Source organism: Lagenorhynchus albirostris, chromosome 9, assembly GCF_949774975.1.
Source record: "Lagenorhynchus albirostris chromosome 9, mLagAlb1.1, whole genome shotgun sequence".
NCBI classification, from domain to species: Eukaryota; Metazoa; Chordata; class Mammalia; order Artiodactyla; family Delphinidae; genus Lagenorhynchus; species Lagenorhynchus albirostris.
The window spans coordinates 60,293,404-60,310,858 of record NC_083103.1 but is presented as its reverse complement, the minus strand read 5'-3'; the positions used below and the strand labels follow the sequence as shown (position 1 = coordinate 60,310,858).

General features: G+C 44.6%; 1 protein-coding gene and 1 pseudogene across 3 annotated transcripts in view; both read left to right on the top strand.

Annotated features, from left to right (window-relative positions):
• Nucleotides 1–2,441, top strand: part of DLG2 (discs large MAGUK scaffold protein 2) — an 812,204-nt gene extending 809,763 nt beyond the window's left edge. For all 3 annotated transcript variants that reach the window (XM_060157866.1, XM_060157868.1, XM_060157869.1), the window contains one exon: nt 1,651–2,441. In XM_060157866.1, the coding sequence (XP_060013849.1) occupies nt 1,651–1,757 (107 nt within the window). In that variant the 3' untranslated portion in view covers nt 1,758–2,441. The remainder of the gene's footprint in view (nt 1–1,650) is intronic.
• A 1,065-nt stretch (nt 2,442–3,506) lies between these two features.
• LOC132525323 (uncharacterized) lies at nt 3,507–6,464 on the top strand (annotated as a pseudogene).
• The last annotated feature ends 10,991 nt before the right edge of the window (nt 6,465–17,455 follow it).

Sequence of the window (17,455 nt, the reverse complement as noted above, 5' to 3'; positions counted from 1 at the left end):
TAGAGAGGGCTCTGGGCCTGGTGTACCTGGGCCCTAAGACCTTCCTGCTAAAAACCCCTTATTTCCTTCTACTTCCATTTGATCCAAAACTCTGGTTTCTTTCTTCTCTGGATTCAGCTTCCAGGTTCCCACTGGCCCTACCCGAAACCGTGAGTGGCAGATGCCACTGAGCTATCTCCTGCTATTAAGGAGATTTTAAGCATTAATACCTCATTCAGCTTCTCTCCCTGAGATCATCAGAAAATTTGAAAAAGAAACTTTTCAGGCTCAAAATGTGTACCATCCAAAGCAGTTACTCTTGGGAAGCAAGCCCAGGGCCTCTGTCCTTTGCTTCAGGGACCTATGGGTCTGTCTCCCCATTAGCAGCACTTGAAGAAAATGTTGAAACACTTTCTGTATTTCAATTAATTCCATGTCAAGTCTCAATGCAAAACTTTTTTTTTCTTTTTAAATATTTCCTTGGAAACATGAATTTGGGGGGATATTTTGTCCTGGGTATCACGTCCTGGGTTCTTTATCCTTAACATGCGTTCATGAAACACTTATGGAATTTGCCTTACCACTGATGGTTTAAAAACAAGGACTTTCCTCCTGAGTTACCTTGCATGAAGTTTGGTGTTTTCTTTTTTCTCTCACTCAGAATATGAAAATGCCATGGGCTTAGCAGTTTGCAAATATGTTGAATTGGGTAAATCTTAAGTAAAATTTTGGTTAATAACGAAGATATGAGTTATGTTTCATCCTAAAAGAACATCCAAGATGTTCTTTTAAATGAAAACAATGTACATTTTGACCAGTGGTTTATATTCAGGAATAAAATATCATAATCAATACATTCTGAGGATTGTTTTTGCAGATCTAAACCATGTATCGGTCACAGTTTATTTTTAAGCCCTAGTGTCATACGGATAGGACTGATGTGTTTGGGGTATCTGTCTACAAGATAGCTGCTGTTCAAAGGAGATAATAAAATGTATTTAAATCTACTGTAAGTGACTTGGTGTTTTAGGTAATACACAGTTTGTTTGTTTCCTCCTATTTTTATGTTTTTTACGAGTAGTTGCCCATAAGGTATTCTCACTACAAACAGCCCTGTGAGGTAAAATCTCGATTTACCAGATTACTTGGAGAATGAATGGGGTTTTCTTTTAAAGGTTTTGGGGGTTGAGGAGATTAACTAAAGATTCTTCTAAAATCTTTATTATTTCCTCTGTGTCTAAAATATTTGAATTTCTGCCCCTTACAAAATAAGTACAGTACGGAGAATATAAGTCTGGCTTTCTTTGATAACAGGGAGCTCTCAATCTGAAAATTGATCAGTGCCTAGCTCAGTGCCTGGCCCAGAGTACACACCCATAAAATTTAAATAAATGAATGATTCATTATGCAGAACTACAGAGCGACATGTAGAAAGTAGGAAGCCCATGGTGCATTTATTACCAATCTAGGACGTGCCTTGTAAGGATTTTTTAAAATCATTGTTGTGACTTTGCTTAAGTGAATTTCTGCTTTTTCTTACTAATAAAAAGTAATATTAAGCTTCCTGATGAGTTTGTCTGTCACTCTCTGAGCTTCTGCTGCGTGATTGATGGTGGTTCTTCACCAGCCAGTGAGTGATTCCTAACTCCAGTGTGTTTGCTTTTGTTCTAGCTATTGTCCAAGGTGACACCTTAGAAGATATCTATAACCAATGCAAGCTTGTTATTGAAGAGCAATCTGGGCCTTTCATCTGGATTCCCTCAAAGGAGAAGTTATAAATTAGCCACTGCACCTCCAACAATGACAGAAGAGCATTTAGAAGAACAAAATATATATAATACACTACTTGGAGGCTTTTATGTTTCTGTTGCATTTATGTTTTTGCAGTCAATGTGAATTCTTATGAATGTACAACACAAACTGTGTGAAGCCATGAAGGAGAAGGAGGGGCCAAAGGGTGGGACAGAAAAGACAGTGCAGTACGCGGGAAGGCTTTGCTTTGCTCAGAGTGCCAGGGGTAGGGATGAACCTCTGACGGGCTTTGTGCCCAAGAGATGGGCAGCCTCCTCACCCAGCAGATGTCCAGAGCTGATTTAGCTGCTGAGCTCCCTGTGTTTTTTGCTTTAAAGAAAAGTTGCCAGCACTTGAACTTCACCAACCTTCCCATTACCCACATCTGTAATTGGTACACTTCGAATTTTATAACTATGCACCTCCTTTGATTTCTTAACAAGCAAAAGAAAGAACGAAGGGAAAAAAAGAAAGGAGTCCCTTTGGAGACGGCATAATATCAGGGAAGGATAAGTGTGTAGTTTCTTTTCCTGGCATCTGCAAAGACAAGCATTTCATAAAATTTGCGAGTGTGTGGAGGACTGACCTCACTGAGAGGAGGGGATTCCACCTGGGGTTAGCTTTATGATTGTTTATCGTCTATTTTGCCATTTATAAACTTAAAGAAGGCACTAAAGATGAGAATAATTTATATAATAAAAATATATTAAATGTATAGAAATGAATTTCTATAGGTTAAAGAAGTTTTGTGAAATATTTTGTAAAGATTAATTCATTGAAAGACTAAATGTATGCACTATCTGCAGATGGTCCAATTCAACACCAGAAAGCTGCACTCTCCCTTTTGTTGCCAATGATCCATTGAGAGCATCTGAGTTCCTTCTGAAGCCTGACAAAGACTTCTCCCTCACTTACCTCCCATGATCTCCCTTCCACGTTAGTGATACACTCCCATGGAGCACATCCCTTAATGAGTTACCCTCATGAATATTTTTGGAGGACATTTGGTTAATGCATTTTTTTAAGCTGATGGCTTTCAGAGACAAACTCATGCAAATGATGTAAAGGGAAGTTTTTGCTTTTGCTTTTCTCTTGTTAAACAACCTGGGCCTGCCATGCAAATAGTTGAATAATGTTGTTCCTAGTTAACTTACATACAGTTCTTAAAGGATCATTTAGTATTTTGGCCATGATGAATAATTAGGACTTTTTTTTTGTCTGTTTCACAAGTAACTGAGGGTTTTGTAATAGCCAGAGAAGGTATAGAGCCATGGAGAGATCTGCCCCAAAATGCACTATTTCTCTGAGGAAGAGAGAGAGAAGGGAAGCATCTGGTTGGGGGGGCGTGAGGGGTACAGACTTTTTTTTCTGTGTACCGGACAAAGAGATAGAACCATCAGGAAAGACCATTAATGACTTTGAGCTCAACCAACTGAACTGCCTTTCTTGGGGGATGCGCCTGGACCAAGTTTATTTTTTAGCAATTATAATAATGATGATTTACAAAAAGAAACCTCCCGAAGCCTATATCCCACTTTAGAGCCATTGGTGACATCAGCATTGCTTGTGCCCAGGGCGTTTAGAGAGAGACTTTTCAGTGATCTCAATAACTACTCAACTCTGGGTTGTATACATGCCCAAACTAAGCCCCATCGCCTTATCTCTGGGGTACATCAGACCTGGCAGGGATTCTGCCACACTGTGCAGCAAACCAGCATGCAGGCTGCGATGGGAGAGCAAGAGACAGCCATCAGCAGTGATGGGGCTTCTTCACAGTAAGAACATCAGAGCTCAGAATGAGGGTCTCTTTCCAAAAGCAAGCATTATTCGTCTTACACTAAACTACCACTGTCTGCCCGGCTGCAGTCACCAAAACAAACACAAAAATGCAAAGTCATGCATCTACCTATAGTCTTGAGGCTACCTTTACCAATGGAAGGGCTAGCAGTGCATTTTTCCCTCTGATGAAAGTTAAATTTCCCAAGACTTCCTTGGAGCACTCAAAATGTCAAAAATGTGTCCATGTCTGCAATTCGCCAGTTTCAGGTCAAGGCCTGCTTTCATCAGTCTTACTCCCAGAAGTTTTCTGCCACCAGAATGCCATTCCTGATCCCAGCTCGACTTTTAGGCCGCCATGATGACTTCTTTGGTTTCTCAACTAAGCATGCAACCATTTATGTAAAGGACTGTCACTAATGAATAGATGTTTCCATGGGTCATGTGATGTGCTTTCCATTTAATCTTAAGTATTGCTGTGGCTGAGTACAATCAGATTGAACCCACCAACCCTTGGTTTTGTAGTAATATAATTATTTATTTTCCTAGTGTAGATGCTTCTGATTAGAATTGGCATTTGCACTGATTTTTTTATGTAGATTTATATAAATATATACATACATATATATTTGCTTGAAGAATCACCAAGCCAATTGGTGAGAGAGGGTCTTTTCCTGTAGAATTTACACCTCCATTTGTTGTGTTGTCTTGCGCTTCCCAATGTTGAGGTCTCTACGGCTCCAGTGAACCAGTGTGTTTTGCAGCAAATCTGACGACTTGTGTGGAAATGGCATGAAAGTTACCCAGATTACAACTGGTGCAAATGCACTTGGAGCCTGGGGCCAGACTGGTGCTAACACTGCAAACTTTGTCGAGAGCTCTCTCCAATCTGAAGGCTTGCTGGGGGCGCGACGTCACCTTCACATGCTGGGCCCTTTCGGAAAAGTGCCAGATCGTCTCACTGGTGCTATTTTTCATGCTCTGGTACAATGTGTAGCACCACGGGGGTCTCAGCTTTACCAAAATCAAAATCCCATTTGTCAGCTGATTGCAGGGGCATTTGTTTTTCTGCTCTCCTCCCACAGAATTTGTTGGCCACTTCTTTGCAGGCTTTTTCTCCCGGCTCCAAGCTTTTGGGTTCGCTCTGTTGAGTGCGCCCATCTTTACGAAGCCTGCACTCAGGTGCCTCTGAGCTGTCTTAGAGCCTACTGCCAGCCCTTCAGGACTCCGAGCCAGGGAAAAGCTCCCCGCTCCTATGGCTCTTGCCTCTTTTTTCTCCTCATTCTTTCCCTCTGCTCTTCCCCTCCTAGTTCTGTCTCATTCCAGCTCTCTTCTGTGTACCTCTCCTTTTATCCTTCCTTCCCGTCTTCTCTGAGTTGTTGGCTTTCTCCCGCATTCCTTCTTTTCTCCCTCCCCTTTGATCCCCAGTCTCTTTGTCTATCTCTCCTTTACTCTCAGTCTCTCCCCTTCCTCTTCCTCTTCCTCCACCTTTCCTGTCCTTTCTCTTCTCACATCTCTGATCATCTCCTCTCCCATAACCCACTCCTTAGTATTTCCGTCCTAAAAGGGCTCATGGCTGATTCAGACAGCAAGTCCATACACTGGACTAACGACACAAATTCTTTGGGTCGCCGTCTCACCCAGGCAGCCCAGAAGGCAAAGCTGAGCCTGAATGAGGTCCTGCACTGGAGCCAGCTCCATCACACCTCACTGAGCCAGCCTGCACCGCTGCCCTGGCAGTGATGATGCACGTGCTCTGGGCCCTGCCGGCACCTGGGTGCCTCTGCCTGAAGCCTGGTCCAAAGTGAGCCAGCTCCCAGCACCATCCCACGGCTCTGAGGACACTTCCTTTCAATAAAGGCAGACTCTGGCCCCAGCAATTATTCTGACACCAAACCTCTTCCTTCTCATGGAAGCCATGCCATCACCTTGGTTTGGAGAGAGACTTTTTCTCCATTCATAAGCTTTCTTTTTCCTATTTTCATGTGAAGCTCCCTCTGCTTTTCAGCTGGTGATTGCTCTGGTGAGATTGAATGGACTTGCTGGTGAAATTACATCTCTTTTTTCCTGTCTTGGTCCTGCCTAAATTCCTACAAAAATATTTAAGTCAAAGACTCAGGCTACTTCCTAAGTTTATCATAGTAATCTGTCGCTCCTAAAGAGGACAAAAGGGGACATTTCCCTTAGAGTATGTGGAGTACCTCCCATGACAACTGATTTGAAAGAGGACTCCCTACAGAATTCTGTGGATATACATTTTACTTCTCTGTACGTATGGTATATGTGGTATGTCTATCATGTATACACATACTACATTGGGTACAAATGAATGTGGATGGAAACCCACACACACACTTTAGTCTGTAAATATCCTTCCTCACTGAAAACTGTGCTTCGGAAATCATTTCTTGTACAGCTGTGCAGTTTCTTGTAGCAGCTGAGGATAAACTAAGGTGAATGATTTAGACAAAGATCATCTAAAAGATAGACTACAGAAGCTCCCTAGCAACTCAGGAGGACAGACTACCAAATGACAAGGTTGACTCCCAATGAGATGGCAAACTTTTCTTCTCTCCTTTTTGAATCTGTGTTTCCTAAATGTGTCTTAACTTCTGAGTGCACCAGGCTGTATGCGTGAGATTTCGATATGACAGTTTTGTGCTTCTCTCTGACAGGATGCTTCTCCATTGAGCTGTAGTGCCGGATGGGAGGGAGGGAAACATACTCCTTGCCTGGGCTGGAGTTTACAGAGACACTGCACAGCTTACACTCCTGTTAAGTGTAAATATTCGACACTTCCATTCCATTTGTGTAAAAAATAAAGCACACACGATTATAAAATCAAGATGTATATTTCATACTCAGTGTGTCTTTGCATATTTATTGCGTTTCCAGTTGTCAGCGGTGGCCCCATTGTAAAAATGCTTGATAGAGTGTTTATAAACATGTCATGGTTTTATTATAAGATATAAATATTAAAACATTTTATACTTTATAGCAAATTATTTTCTCCCAAAGCATAATTTGTCTTATTTCACGAAGAATAGAATCATTCATTTCTATTTTTATCAGACTTGTCTGATTTTAGAACTAAAGTGTAGTTAGAGTAGATTCGCTCTGAGAAATATTGGCACTGCCTAGAGCAGCTGAAAGTGCTGCTTTTGAATATTTTTGAATATTCGATTGCCATCTTGCCTGCTTTTAATCAGGATTTTGCCAAGGGTGAACAAGGTATTAAATGATAGGTTTGGGGGGGGTAATTTATTTTATTTATTTATTTTTGGCTCCGTTGGGTCTTCGTTGCTGCGCGCGGGCTTTCTCTAGTTGCAGCAAGTGAGGGCTATTCTTCACTGCAGTGCTCGGGCTTCTCATTGCGGTGGCTTCCGTTGTTGTGGAGCACAGGCTCTAGGCGTGCGGGCTCAGTAGTTGTGGCACGCGGGCTCAGTAGCTGTGGTTCGTGGGCTCTAGAGCCCAGGCTCAGTAGTTGTGGTGCACGGGCTTAGTTGCTCCACGGCATGTGGGATCATCCCGGACCAGGGATCGAACCCATATCCCCTGCATTGGCAGGCAGATTCTTAACCACTGCACCACCAGGGAAGCCCCAATGATAGGTTTTTTAAAGACCCTCACATCTACCTCAAAAAAAAATCAATTCTCCAGTTTCAAAATTGTGAGATTCCAGAAGGTCCTAAGAATAGAGAGAAATAATTTTTTCTTGTCTGATACTAATGATGCCAAGAAAGGCATAAATGGGAAAGAAGGTGTCAATTTTCCATATGTAGTGGGGCCAAAAAACATACCAGCTCCAAAGAGCTGAGCATACCAAAAATGTCAGGCTTGAGAACCTGAATCTGCCAGATGATTCTTCCCTCCAGGTTAAACATATTCCTTGGCATGTAGACATTCGGACAGCACAGGTCTGACAGCTGGGGGGCCAAAACAAATTCCTCCCCTGGAAGGGTTGAAATTTCACCATTGAAGTGATCACTTTGAAGTACATTTTGCTTCACGATAAACTATCACATAACTGGATTAGCCACTGGGGAAGCCAGACTTGGTCATATGGCCCTGGCCAGCACAGTGTGCCGGCAGGAGTCTCCACCAGGTGCCCCGCCTCTGTCCATGGTCCTTGGCGGCAGTGAGCCGAGCAGATCAGAGGCAGCAGAAGACATTGACTGAGGCTGCAAGCCCAATGCAGGCCTCACATTCCAACAATTACTCAATTTTTAACATTTGCACAGTCTCATCAGGTGTAATATTAGTGGTAACACTACACAAAAAGCCAGTTTCTCTCAATAATGGGTGTGTTTATTCAAGGGGGAAAAAGGCTAGAAGAGCTTTTCACTTTTCTTTGGGTCCTATTTCGTTCCTTTGTAACTATTTTTAAAACACGATCATTCTGGAAGTCTCAAAAGTTAGAAAAGACTGCACATCTTTGAACCTAAGAGGGCCTAGCTATGCAACCATGGACGTTTTGTAGATACTCTGAGACTAAACATCCAGCGACAGAATTTCAAAGCCTCAGTGGGGCACAAACATAAGGAACATTTTAGAGGGGTCACCAGCTTTCTCGGCACAAACCAGACCCAGAGTCTCTGAAGTTGTCAGGGGACAATGTCTTCTACGCCCCAGGGCCGCTGGGTCTCATAACCCCAGTCGTGGTCCTCTGTGACTCACCTTTCCCTTAGGGACATCTCAGGAGGCACTACTGCAGTCATGAAACTGATCCTTTCCCCCTTCCAATGTTACAGCCAATTGTCAAGTCCAGACCTTGTCCCTAATCCCCCTTGGCACAGTTGGGACAAAGCTGGAATACTTAGGCAAACTTTGCTAAAGATTGGCTATAACAAAAGGGAAATAACAGATAACTTGATTTATGGGATGGGCTTAGTGCCCAGCCCCTGGCCACCTGCCATGTGACACAGGGCCGTTTTCTCTCACCTCCCAGGGGTCCCTCAGGCACAGCTGGACCTGAGGTCAAAACGTTTACTCTACTGTAGCCCGCTTGAGAGACACGGAATCCATGCCTGACTCAGCACTGCTTTCCCACGATGTCAGCTACCGGTGAAAAGTGCCTGCACTCTCCATCCCCTTTACTCCCGCGTGCTGGAATACAAATAGGGTTGAATCACGGTGGTTACCTTTGATTCCTCTTTCACTGTAAGATCGCCTTAGATGCAGATTCTAACAAGCTCCCAGGTGATATTGACACTGGAGTCACCAGGCTCTAATTCAGTCTCATTTTTCACACTGCTACTGACCACCCACCAGTGGGTCATAAACCAGCACTTTTTTTCAATGAAATAGAAACTCTATAGAGTGCCACACGTGTAGTAAGGATGAATATTGTTTCATGTTGTGTCAGGTGTAAAATGTATTCCTTCCTGTCAGTCACAGTCACACTTTGAGAAACAGTGCCATGACCCACACTCAGCCAGCTCCCAGGGGCCTCCTCTCCTGCTGAAGATGGGGTGCCACCGCGGAGAACGCAAACCACTAAGTCCTTTTCTCTGCCACCTCCTAGCTTTTCCTCACTGGTCCTACTTTCAGAGCCACACAAACCAATGCATAGACCCTCTTCACCCAACTGAGACAGGGAATGAAATTGGAAACATCCACCTAAACCTACTAAAAAATGACCACTATCTAAGTCAAGGCCTAAATCAGAGTAAAGAAACTGAAGAACTGATGGCTTTTTCCAAATGTGAACATACACCTTTTCCGTGTCCAAAACCCTGGTCCACATCCTTCATGAGAGAAATCTAAATCTTGAATTTAATTTTTCAGTCTTTTATTGGATTATTTTCAAGATTCTAGGTAAAACAACTATCCTCCAATAAAAATTAATTTAAAAAATTTTAAAACAACATTGTATGGGCTTCCCTTTGAAGTCCCAGACTCCTATATCCTTCTCCTTAAGTCCAAAATGACATATATGCTTTGTCTTGCCTTACTGTCTTTGGTATCCTTCATGCTTATGTGAATTCCCCATGTGTAGGTGATACAATTTGATTTTATCCTGTTAATCTGCCTTATGTCCTTTTAATTATTCAATTCAACAAGCCAAAAGGCACCAGAGGGCTTGGTGGGGGAGGGAGGAAGAGTCCCCTTCCCCACAGATGCTAATTGGATTGTTTGATTTTTCATGGGCCACTCCTGTTTCTTTACTAGTCTTAGTAGTAAGCTTTCAGCAGAAATACTGTGTGCGACGTGCTCCCTCATCTAGCAGCTCTGGTATGAATAACCCCCCAGTGAAGGAAATCTCTCCCTTTGGTCTTTCCAAGCCAATTTCTTTTTATAATATTACTCATTCTAATTGACTACAGCCACCAAATCTGGCTTCAAATCCACAGTCCTTTTCCTTAACAACTGGTGGTTTGATTCTGACTACCTGAAATTCTTCAGGGTATAAAGTAATAAGAATATAGGCCATGTTTTAAACCTAGGGTCAGTCAACATTAAAATTTGGAGTATTTAAGTGAACATTTCAGGCAAGGAAGAGCTAGCAGTTGCTTAATTTAAAATGCCCCACAAGAAAAATGTTTGCAAAGAAGCTGGCATTTTTTATTAGTTATTTATCTTGCCGTCATTCCTTACACATTTGGTCAGCAAACAGTAACCACCTGCTTGGAGCCAGGCTCTAGACAATGAAATAAAAAACAAATGCACAGGGCACAACCTGTCTTCTAAAGGAATGCAGGCCTGGGAGCAGAGGCATTTTTAAAAAGAGAAGGAGAGAGAATTAAAACACAGAAGCTCTAAAACAGACCAGTGAGTGCATAAAGACTTTGGGAGAGGGACCTTGACATCTAGGAGTCAAACGTACACCTGCTCACGATTTGCCCTTGTTGCTCACACCCTGGGAAGAACCTTTATGTCAAAATTGAGTCTCTTCGGGCTTCCCTGGTGGCACAGTGGTTGAGAGTCCGCCTGCCGATGCAGGGGACACGGGTTCGTGCCCCGGTCCGGGAGGATCCCACATGCCGCGGAGCAGCTGGGCCCGTGAGCCATGGCCGCTGAGCCTGCACGTCCAGAGCCTTTGCTCCGCAACGGGAGAGGCCACAACAGTGAGAAGCCTGCATACTGCAAAAAAAAAAAAAAAAAACTGAGTCTCTTCACTAGCATTCCTGAATCTGTCAACCCCCAGATATTTCATCCTGTGGTGTAAACCCTGAGAGTTTTTTTTTTAATTGTAATGCAAGTGCCTAACATTAAGCTTTTGATTACCCAGGCATCCAGCTATCTCCAATAAACACACTGCCAGCGACTCAACTAGAGGAAGAGCCAGGCCGCCTACCCCTGAAGTTTCCTTCGTTTTAGACTTCTCTGGCTGACTCTGATAACTAACCCTTTGACTGCTTGTTTTTCTCTTTCCTCACTTTAATTCGGGCTCTTAGGTATTAAATTTCACCAATAAAGAGTGAACCTGTGGAACACTAGCTCTCCCACCCTCGACTCCAATAAAAGCAGAACGCCAGGTTCTCACTCTCTGCCCCCCTCCCCCACCCCCCCCCGCCGGCTCTCTCCCTCTCCCCATCGCCACACCCCACATCCACAGCCTCTCTGTGTGGCCCCAGGCATGCCACGTGTTTTCCAGGATCTGTAAGAAATCTTGTCCTTTCAAAGGGGTTATTGCTAAGGGTGTTTTCCAATCACAGTAAAAGCCACAAGGGCCAGTCCAATCGCAGCATTGGCTCTGGAAAGGAAGACATCTGTAGGGGCTCCCTGTGAGCCCAGGTGAGTGCCCAGAGGCATTTCGAGCTAACAGTATCACTATCCACAGGCTGAGATGCACACAAAACACCTCCCCATCCAATCACATTGGCCACCTGATTGGCTTACCTATATCCAGTTAAGATGACAATTAGCACAGGCTAGCTGGCCAGGTGGGAGACGAGGGGCAGGTAAGATTAGTGTGAGATATGGAGGTTGGTATTCCAGAACTGGTATACCTAATAGGTGGCAAAAATTTCGGGAAGCAAGAAACAACTTGGACAAGTAGTCAAGACATAGGACAATCCCCGCGCTCATTAGGAAAATCTGTAGAGCTGGAGAGCTTCCGTTTTCTTTGTAACACTGAGTATTTGAGGCATCAAAGACCTGCTGCAAAGTAAAATGGTGCAATGAGGCCTTCTTTTCTGTTACTACAACTTGGGGCATTAAAACACTTTCCTTAGAACCACATGCAAGGTTTTATTCCCTTGGAAGTGGTAGTTTCCTGACCTGGAGACTTAAATCAAAAATATTCTAAAAAAAAAGAAAAATATTCTATAAAAACTAAAAGCAAGTTAAACTCAACTTTTTTTAAAAAAAAAAAGAGTAAATATGCAGCCTAAACCTATGAGATAAATAAGTCCTGTTTCTGCTATTACCTTCTTTTTTTTTTCAGATTTGCATGATTATTTTAATGTTACCACAGGATACAAACACCCAGAAATTCGAATCAGAATGCTTGTTTCTCATAGCTGCAAGTGAAACCAAGCAGCACCTTTTGGGGCCCTCCTGGGCACAAAAGCCTTTCCAGGTTCTCCATTTCTTACTTGCAGGATGAAGCCTTCAGCCTCCTAGACCTTCCCTGAGTTCCAAAGGGCAGATCCAGACAGCTACTAATCAGGGCAATAGGGAATGCAGAAACCAAGGAGGAATGGTCAAGAAACCATAGTGCAGCAATTAAAGCAGGATCCTGGTGCCTCCTCAAGGGATATATGTAACAATATCTTTGAGTTCTTCTGGAAGAACGAAGACCCCCAACCAGGTAGAGGATGGTAACTTCAGGCTGAGCACAAGATTCCTGGAGCACCACCTTATTACCTCACCACTGACCAATCAGAAGAAAGTCACACATCCTGCAGCCCCCACCCCAAATTTTGCCTATAAAAATTTCTCCCTGAAAACCATCAGGGAGTTCTGGGGGTTTTGAGCAGGAGCCACCTGTTCTCTTTGCTTTGCCATCCCATAAACACTTCTCTGCTCCAAACTCCGACGTTGCAGTTTGTTTGGCCTCACTGTTCATTGCTGAATCTCCCTTATGATGTTGCAGGAAGGGTGACCCCTTCCAGGGCCTGAGAGTGGGCTCTTGTCTAACACTCAGAAATGAATTGTCCGAGGAGACAAACATGCTGACAAAGCAAGAGACTTTATTGAGAAGGGGCAGCTGGGTGAAGAGCAGGAGAGTAAGGGAGCCCAGGTGAACTGCTCTGCCACGTGGCTCGCAATCTCGGGTTTTATGGGAATCGGGTTAGTTTCCGGGTTGTCGGGTTAGTTTCCGGGTTGTCTCTGGCCAATCGTTCTGACTCAGGGCCCTTCCTGGTGGCACACGCATCACTCAGCTAAGATGTATTCCAGAGAGAAGGATTCTGGGAGGTTGGTAGAACATATGGACTGGCATCTCCTCTCTCCTTGTTTTTTTTTTTTTTTTTTTTTGCGGTACGCGGGCCTCTCACTGTTGTGGCCTCTCCCGTTGCGGAGCACAGGCTCCGGACGGGCAGGCTCAGCGGCCATGGCTCACGGGCCCAGCCGCCCCGCGGCATGCGGGATTCCCCCGGACTGGAGCGCGAACCCGCGTCCCCTGCATCAGCAGGCGGACTCTCAACCACTGCGCCACCAGGGAAGCCCTCCTCTCTCCTTTTGACCTTTCCCTCATTCTTCCGGTCGGTGGTTACTTGTTAGTTCCGCGTTCCTTACCAGGACCCCCTGTTGTAACATAACTCATGCAAGTGGTTACCATCTTGCCTGGCTAGTGGGGGGCGGTTTCAGTCAGTGGTTCCCCCAACAATGATGTGGCCAAGTATCACCCTGTGCTATCGGCAAATCCTACTGATAGAAATTTGACGCTGTTAGACGTTTGAGAGTCTGTTTATTCATTAGTCCTCATACCCTGTGAAAGAGACAAGGCCATTTGCTTCTCCATCTTAGAGGCGAATAAATCAGGGTTGCAGGAAGAAGAGACTCCCCCACCAGTCGCACGGCTGGTGGCAGAGCTGGGTCTCGAGCTCAGGCTTTAGCCTCCCTCATTCAGTGTCCTTTACTGCTACACCAGACAAGCTTCATTAATGTTAATTAAGGATCTGCTTTGAAGCAGTGATTACCAAGTAAAGGCCCAGAAGGCTGGCCTGATGGACAAGCAGACAGCCATCTGCTTCCTACCTGGGTCACCGGCCCCTGAGCTCCAAGCTCGGAATGAGTCACTGTCAAAAGGCAAAGAAACATCCTTGGTTATCACATGAGAAAGACAAAAAGTTATTCCAGTTTAGCAGTAATTTTTTCCCACCCTGCCACATGTTGCAATGCCAGTCACTTTAAAATAAACTCTTTATTTTAGAATAGTTTTAGATTTACAGGAAAATTCCAAATATAGTACAGAGAATTCCCATATACTCTCCAGCCAATTCCCTCTATTAACTACTCTATGGTCAGGCCACTCAGGATGGCTGTTTGCTTGCTCTCTGTCCATTCCCTGCTTCACCAGTCCCTGCTTCACCTACAGCCTATGCACCTGACTCACCTTGCTACAAGCTTGCCCCTGCCTCAGCTGATGCTTGTTCTTATCAAAGGGGAGGTGAGGGGCATGCCCCTCTGCTAGTTTCCCTGGTAACTAATGAGCCAACCTATAACTGGCAACCTCCCCTTCCCCCACCCCCAGGAGCAAAGCCTGCCGCCATGTCCTCCCCGCTGATAGCTGCACACAGTTGGGTGTCACTCCAGGGCCTTTCTCCGGGCAGGTAAGCACCCTATCCATTAACCATTGATATCTCTGTTGCTGACTCTGGGCTCTTTCTTTGGTCTTAAAGCTGGGCAAGTGCAGGCCGTGTAGGCCTGCAGGGTGCAGCCCATAACTACTTGTCACAATCAATGGGCTGATGTTGATATGTTGTTAACTGAAGACCGTACTGTATTCAGATTGCCTTAGTTTTTACCTTTTTCTCTTCCTGGATTCCATCCAGGACACCATATTAACATTTCATCATCGTGTCTCCTGTCTTCTTGGCTGTGACAGTTCCTCAGACTTATCTTGTTTTTGTGACCATTTTGAGGAGTGATCAGGTATTTTATAGAATGTCCCTCACTTGGGATTCATCTGATGTTTTCTCATGATTCGACTGGGATTATGAGTTTTTGGAAGGATGCTCACAGAGCTGAAGAGCCATTCTCATTACAGCGGATTAAGGGTGCATGACTTAATCACTGTTGATGTTGACCTTGTCCACCTGGCTGAGGTAGGCTTTTTCAAGTTTTTCTGCTGTGAAGTTACTTTCATCCCCCTTTTCATGCTGCATTCTTTGGAAGGAAGTCACTGGACACAGCCTGCCCTTAATTAGAAGGGAGTTATGCTTCAAGTCCTTGAGGGCTAAGGAGCACAGGAGATTTGTCTATTCTCCCCCGTTTATTTATTCAATAATTTGTTTCTATCAGCAGGGACTAGTAGATATTCTAAATTTTGGGTTATAATCCAATAACACTTGGTTTTGTTACTCAGATTGCTTCAGGTTCGGCCCTTGGGAGCGTGTTCATTTGGCTCCTGCGTTCCTCTGGCATACCCACGTCATTGTGGATGTTTTTTGAGCACTTTCTTACTTTCTGGCTCTACAAGAGATTCAGGCTCATTTTGTAGATTTCCTGCCTGAATCCTAGAAGGAGCCATTTCTCCAAGGCACCCTGGTTCCTTTCACCGGAGAATGGTATTAGGAACTGAGATCTCGCCAGGAGGTGTTGCCGGCGCCTGGTGAGGATCCGAGAGTGGCAGGGGGTGGTTTCTAGGCCTAAGCTCAAGGTACTGGCGAGAAAGGCGTCAGGAGTGAAAGGTGAGAGAAGCGCTGAGCCATCGGAGAGAGGAAGCCTCAGGGAGCCTCGGGGGCATCACCAGGGTCTGCCAAAGCCCCCAGGCCACTGGCTGGGACCTGGAGAGGTGAGGAAACACTGTGAGGCCTAGTACCGGCTTTGTGTCTGAGGCAGTGTTGGTGGGGGGAGGGGGGAGCCGGAGCCAGGGCAGCCTGGGGAAGGCCTCTCCTCTGCCCCCGCCTTTGGGCCTCGCGGCGGCTCTGCTCGTGGCCTCTGTGGAGTATTCCGCGTGCCTGCTGCACAATCAGATCAAAGAAACCGAAACGTCAGAGTTTGGAGCAGACTCTGGTTTATTGCAGAGCCAAGCAAGGATACAGGATGGCTCGTGCTCAGAAACCCCAAACTCCCTGATGGTTTTTTGGGGAAAATTTTTATAGGAAAAGTTTGGGGTGAATGCTGCAAGGGGTGTGGCTTTCTTCTGCCCGTTGGCGGATTCTCGCCTTCCCTCTTCCCTGCCCTCATCTGCCTTCTCCCGCGTGAATCAGTTCTGAATATGGGAGGGGGAGGGCGTCTGGCTTACTGTTTTTATGAACCCCTGCTTGCGGTTGGGGGTGTATTTAATCTGAGGCCTTAGGGTCCTTTGGTGTCTCTGAGTGTTTTGTGTGTGTACATATTTTGCTCTTAATTTCATAAATAAGCATATATTGAAGGTGGGGGAAAGAAACCTGAGATCTAGGGGTTAGATGCTCTCATGGCTACTGAGGTGTCATTTCCCAGGCTGCCAGAACAAGGACATAAATGTATATGTATTAACTTGTATAATATACATACCTAAAATGTTTCTAAATGTAATCACCTCTATATTAAGCTAAACATGAGTTCATACTGATGTCTCCACTCTAATCCATTACCACATAGATCATTCTAGCCTCCTCCCCTTGCTTGTCTGTAACCTCCTACCCCCACAGTGGGAAACCCAATGCCAGTCATTTTTCCTATCTTTATTTCATTTGGACTAACTGATCCAGGGTGGGACCCTCTGCTTGGGGGAAGTCCTAAAGAACCTTCAGATCTTTCACATTTTGGCTTTTAATAGTCTCTTAATTACCTTAGGCTCCTACTTCTTCCCAAACTTGATGATAAACATCTTCATTATAATTCTTCCAGTATTTCACACATCCAAAGCATGGAAACATAGTGAGTAACTGATTGAAAGGGCAACAAATCCAACCTCATATGAGAGATATAATTTTCACAGTCAAAAATGTGAGGATTCAGATTGTTTCTTTCTTTGCTTATCTATTACCATTTTAATGTATTAACTCTGAGCCCTCAACTTGCCTCACATCCTAATCATGTTTAAGCTCAGTCAAATGCAGTGATTTATCCAGTTGTTTAGAATTGTCAGATCTCTTGCCCCTGCTTCCCACAGTCTCCACAGTTGGCATCTGGGTTCCAGGGTGTTTTGCATCACTTCATGGAATCAGAAGGGATTAGCTTCTGCTCACCAAACCTGACTTGAGTCTCCTGCTCCCAGTGTGATGGTCCCATCTGTTTCTCATACTCTTGATCAACTCTCTTTGGGGTAATTCTTGGAAAGGCCTTAGCAAAAAGGAAAGATTAAATTATCCACAGGCAAATTGTGAATGGTGTATCACGCTGCTTATATCAGCTAGGATTCTTTAGTCAAAGGTATAAAGGAAATAATCTGAGAAATACAAACATAGATTTACATGCACATGACCCGATTTTCTCCACAGTCAGCCAAGTTACTCACCTTTCTTGGCAGCTGGTGAGGGGTGGGGTAGACAGAGGGAAAATTGAATCCTTAAAGAAGGAATGCAGAGAAAGGTAACAGTCAGCTGCTGACATTATAAGGCAAGGCAATAAAGTCTAAATTTATTTTGTTCCCTTTCTTTTATATAAATTTCTTTTATGTATTTATTTTTGGCTGCATTGGGTCTTCGTTGCTACACGCAGGCTTTCTCTAGTTGCAGTGAGCGGGAGCTACTCTTCGTTGAGGTGTGCAGGCTTCTCGCTGCGGTGGCTTCTCTTGTTGCGGAGCACGGGCTCTAGACACGCAGGCTTCAGTAGTTGTGGCATGCAGGCTAAATAGTTGTGGGCTCTAGAG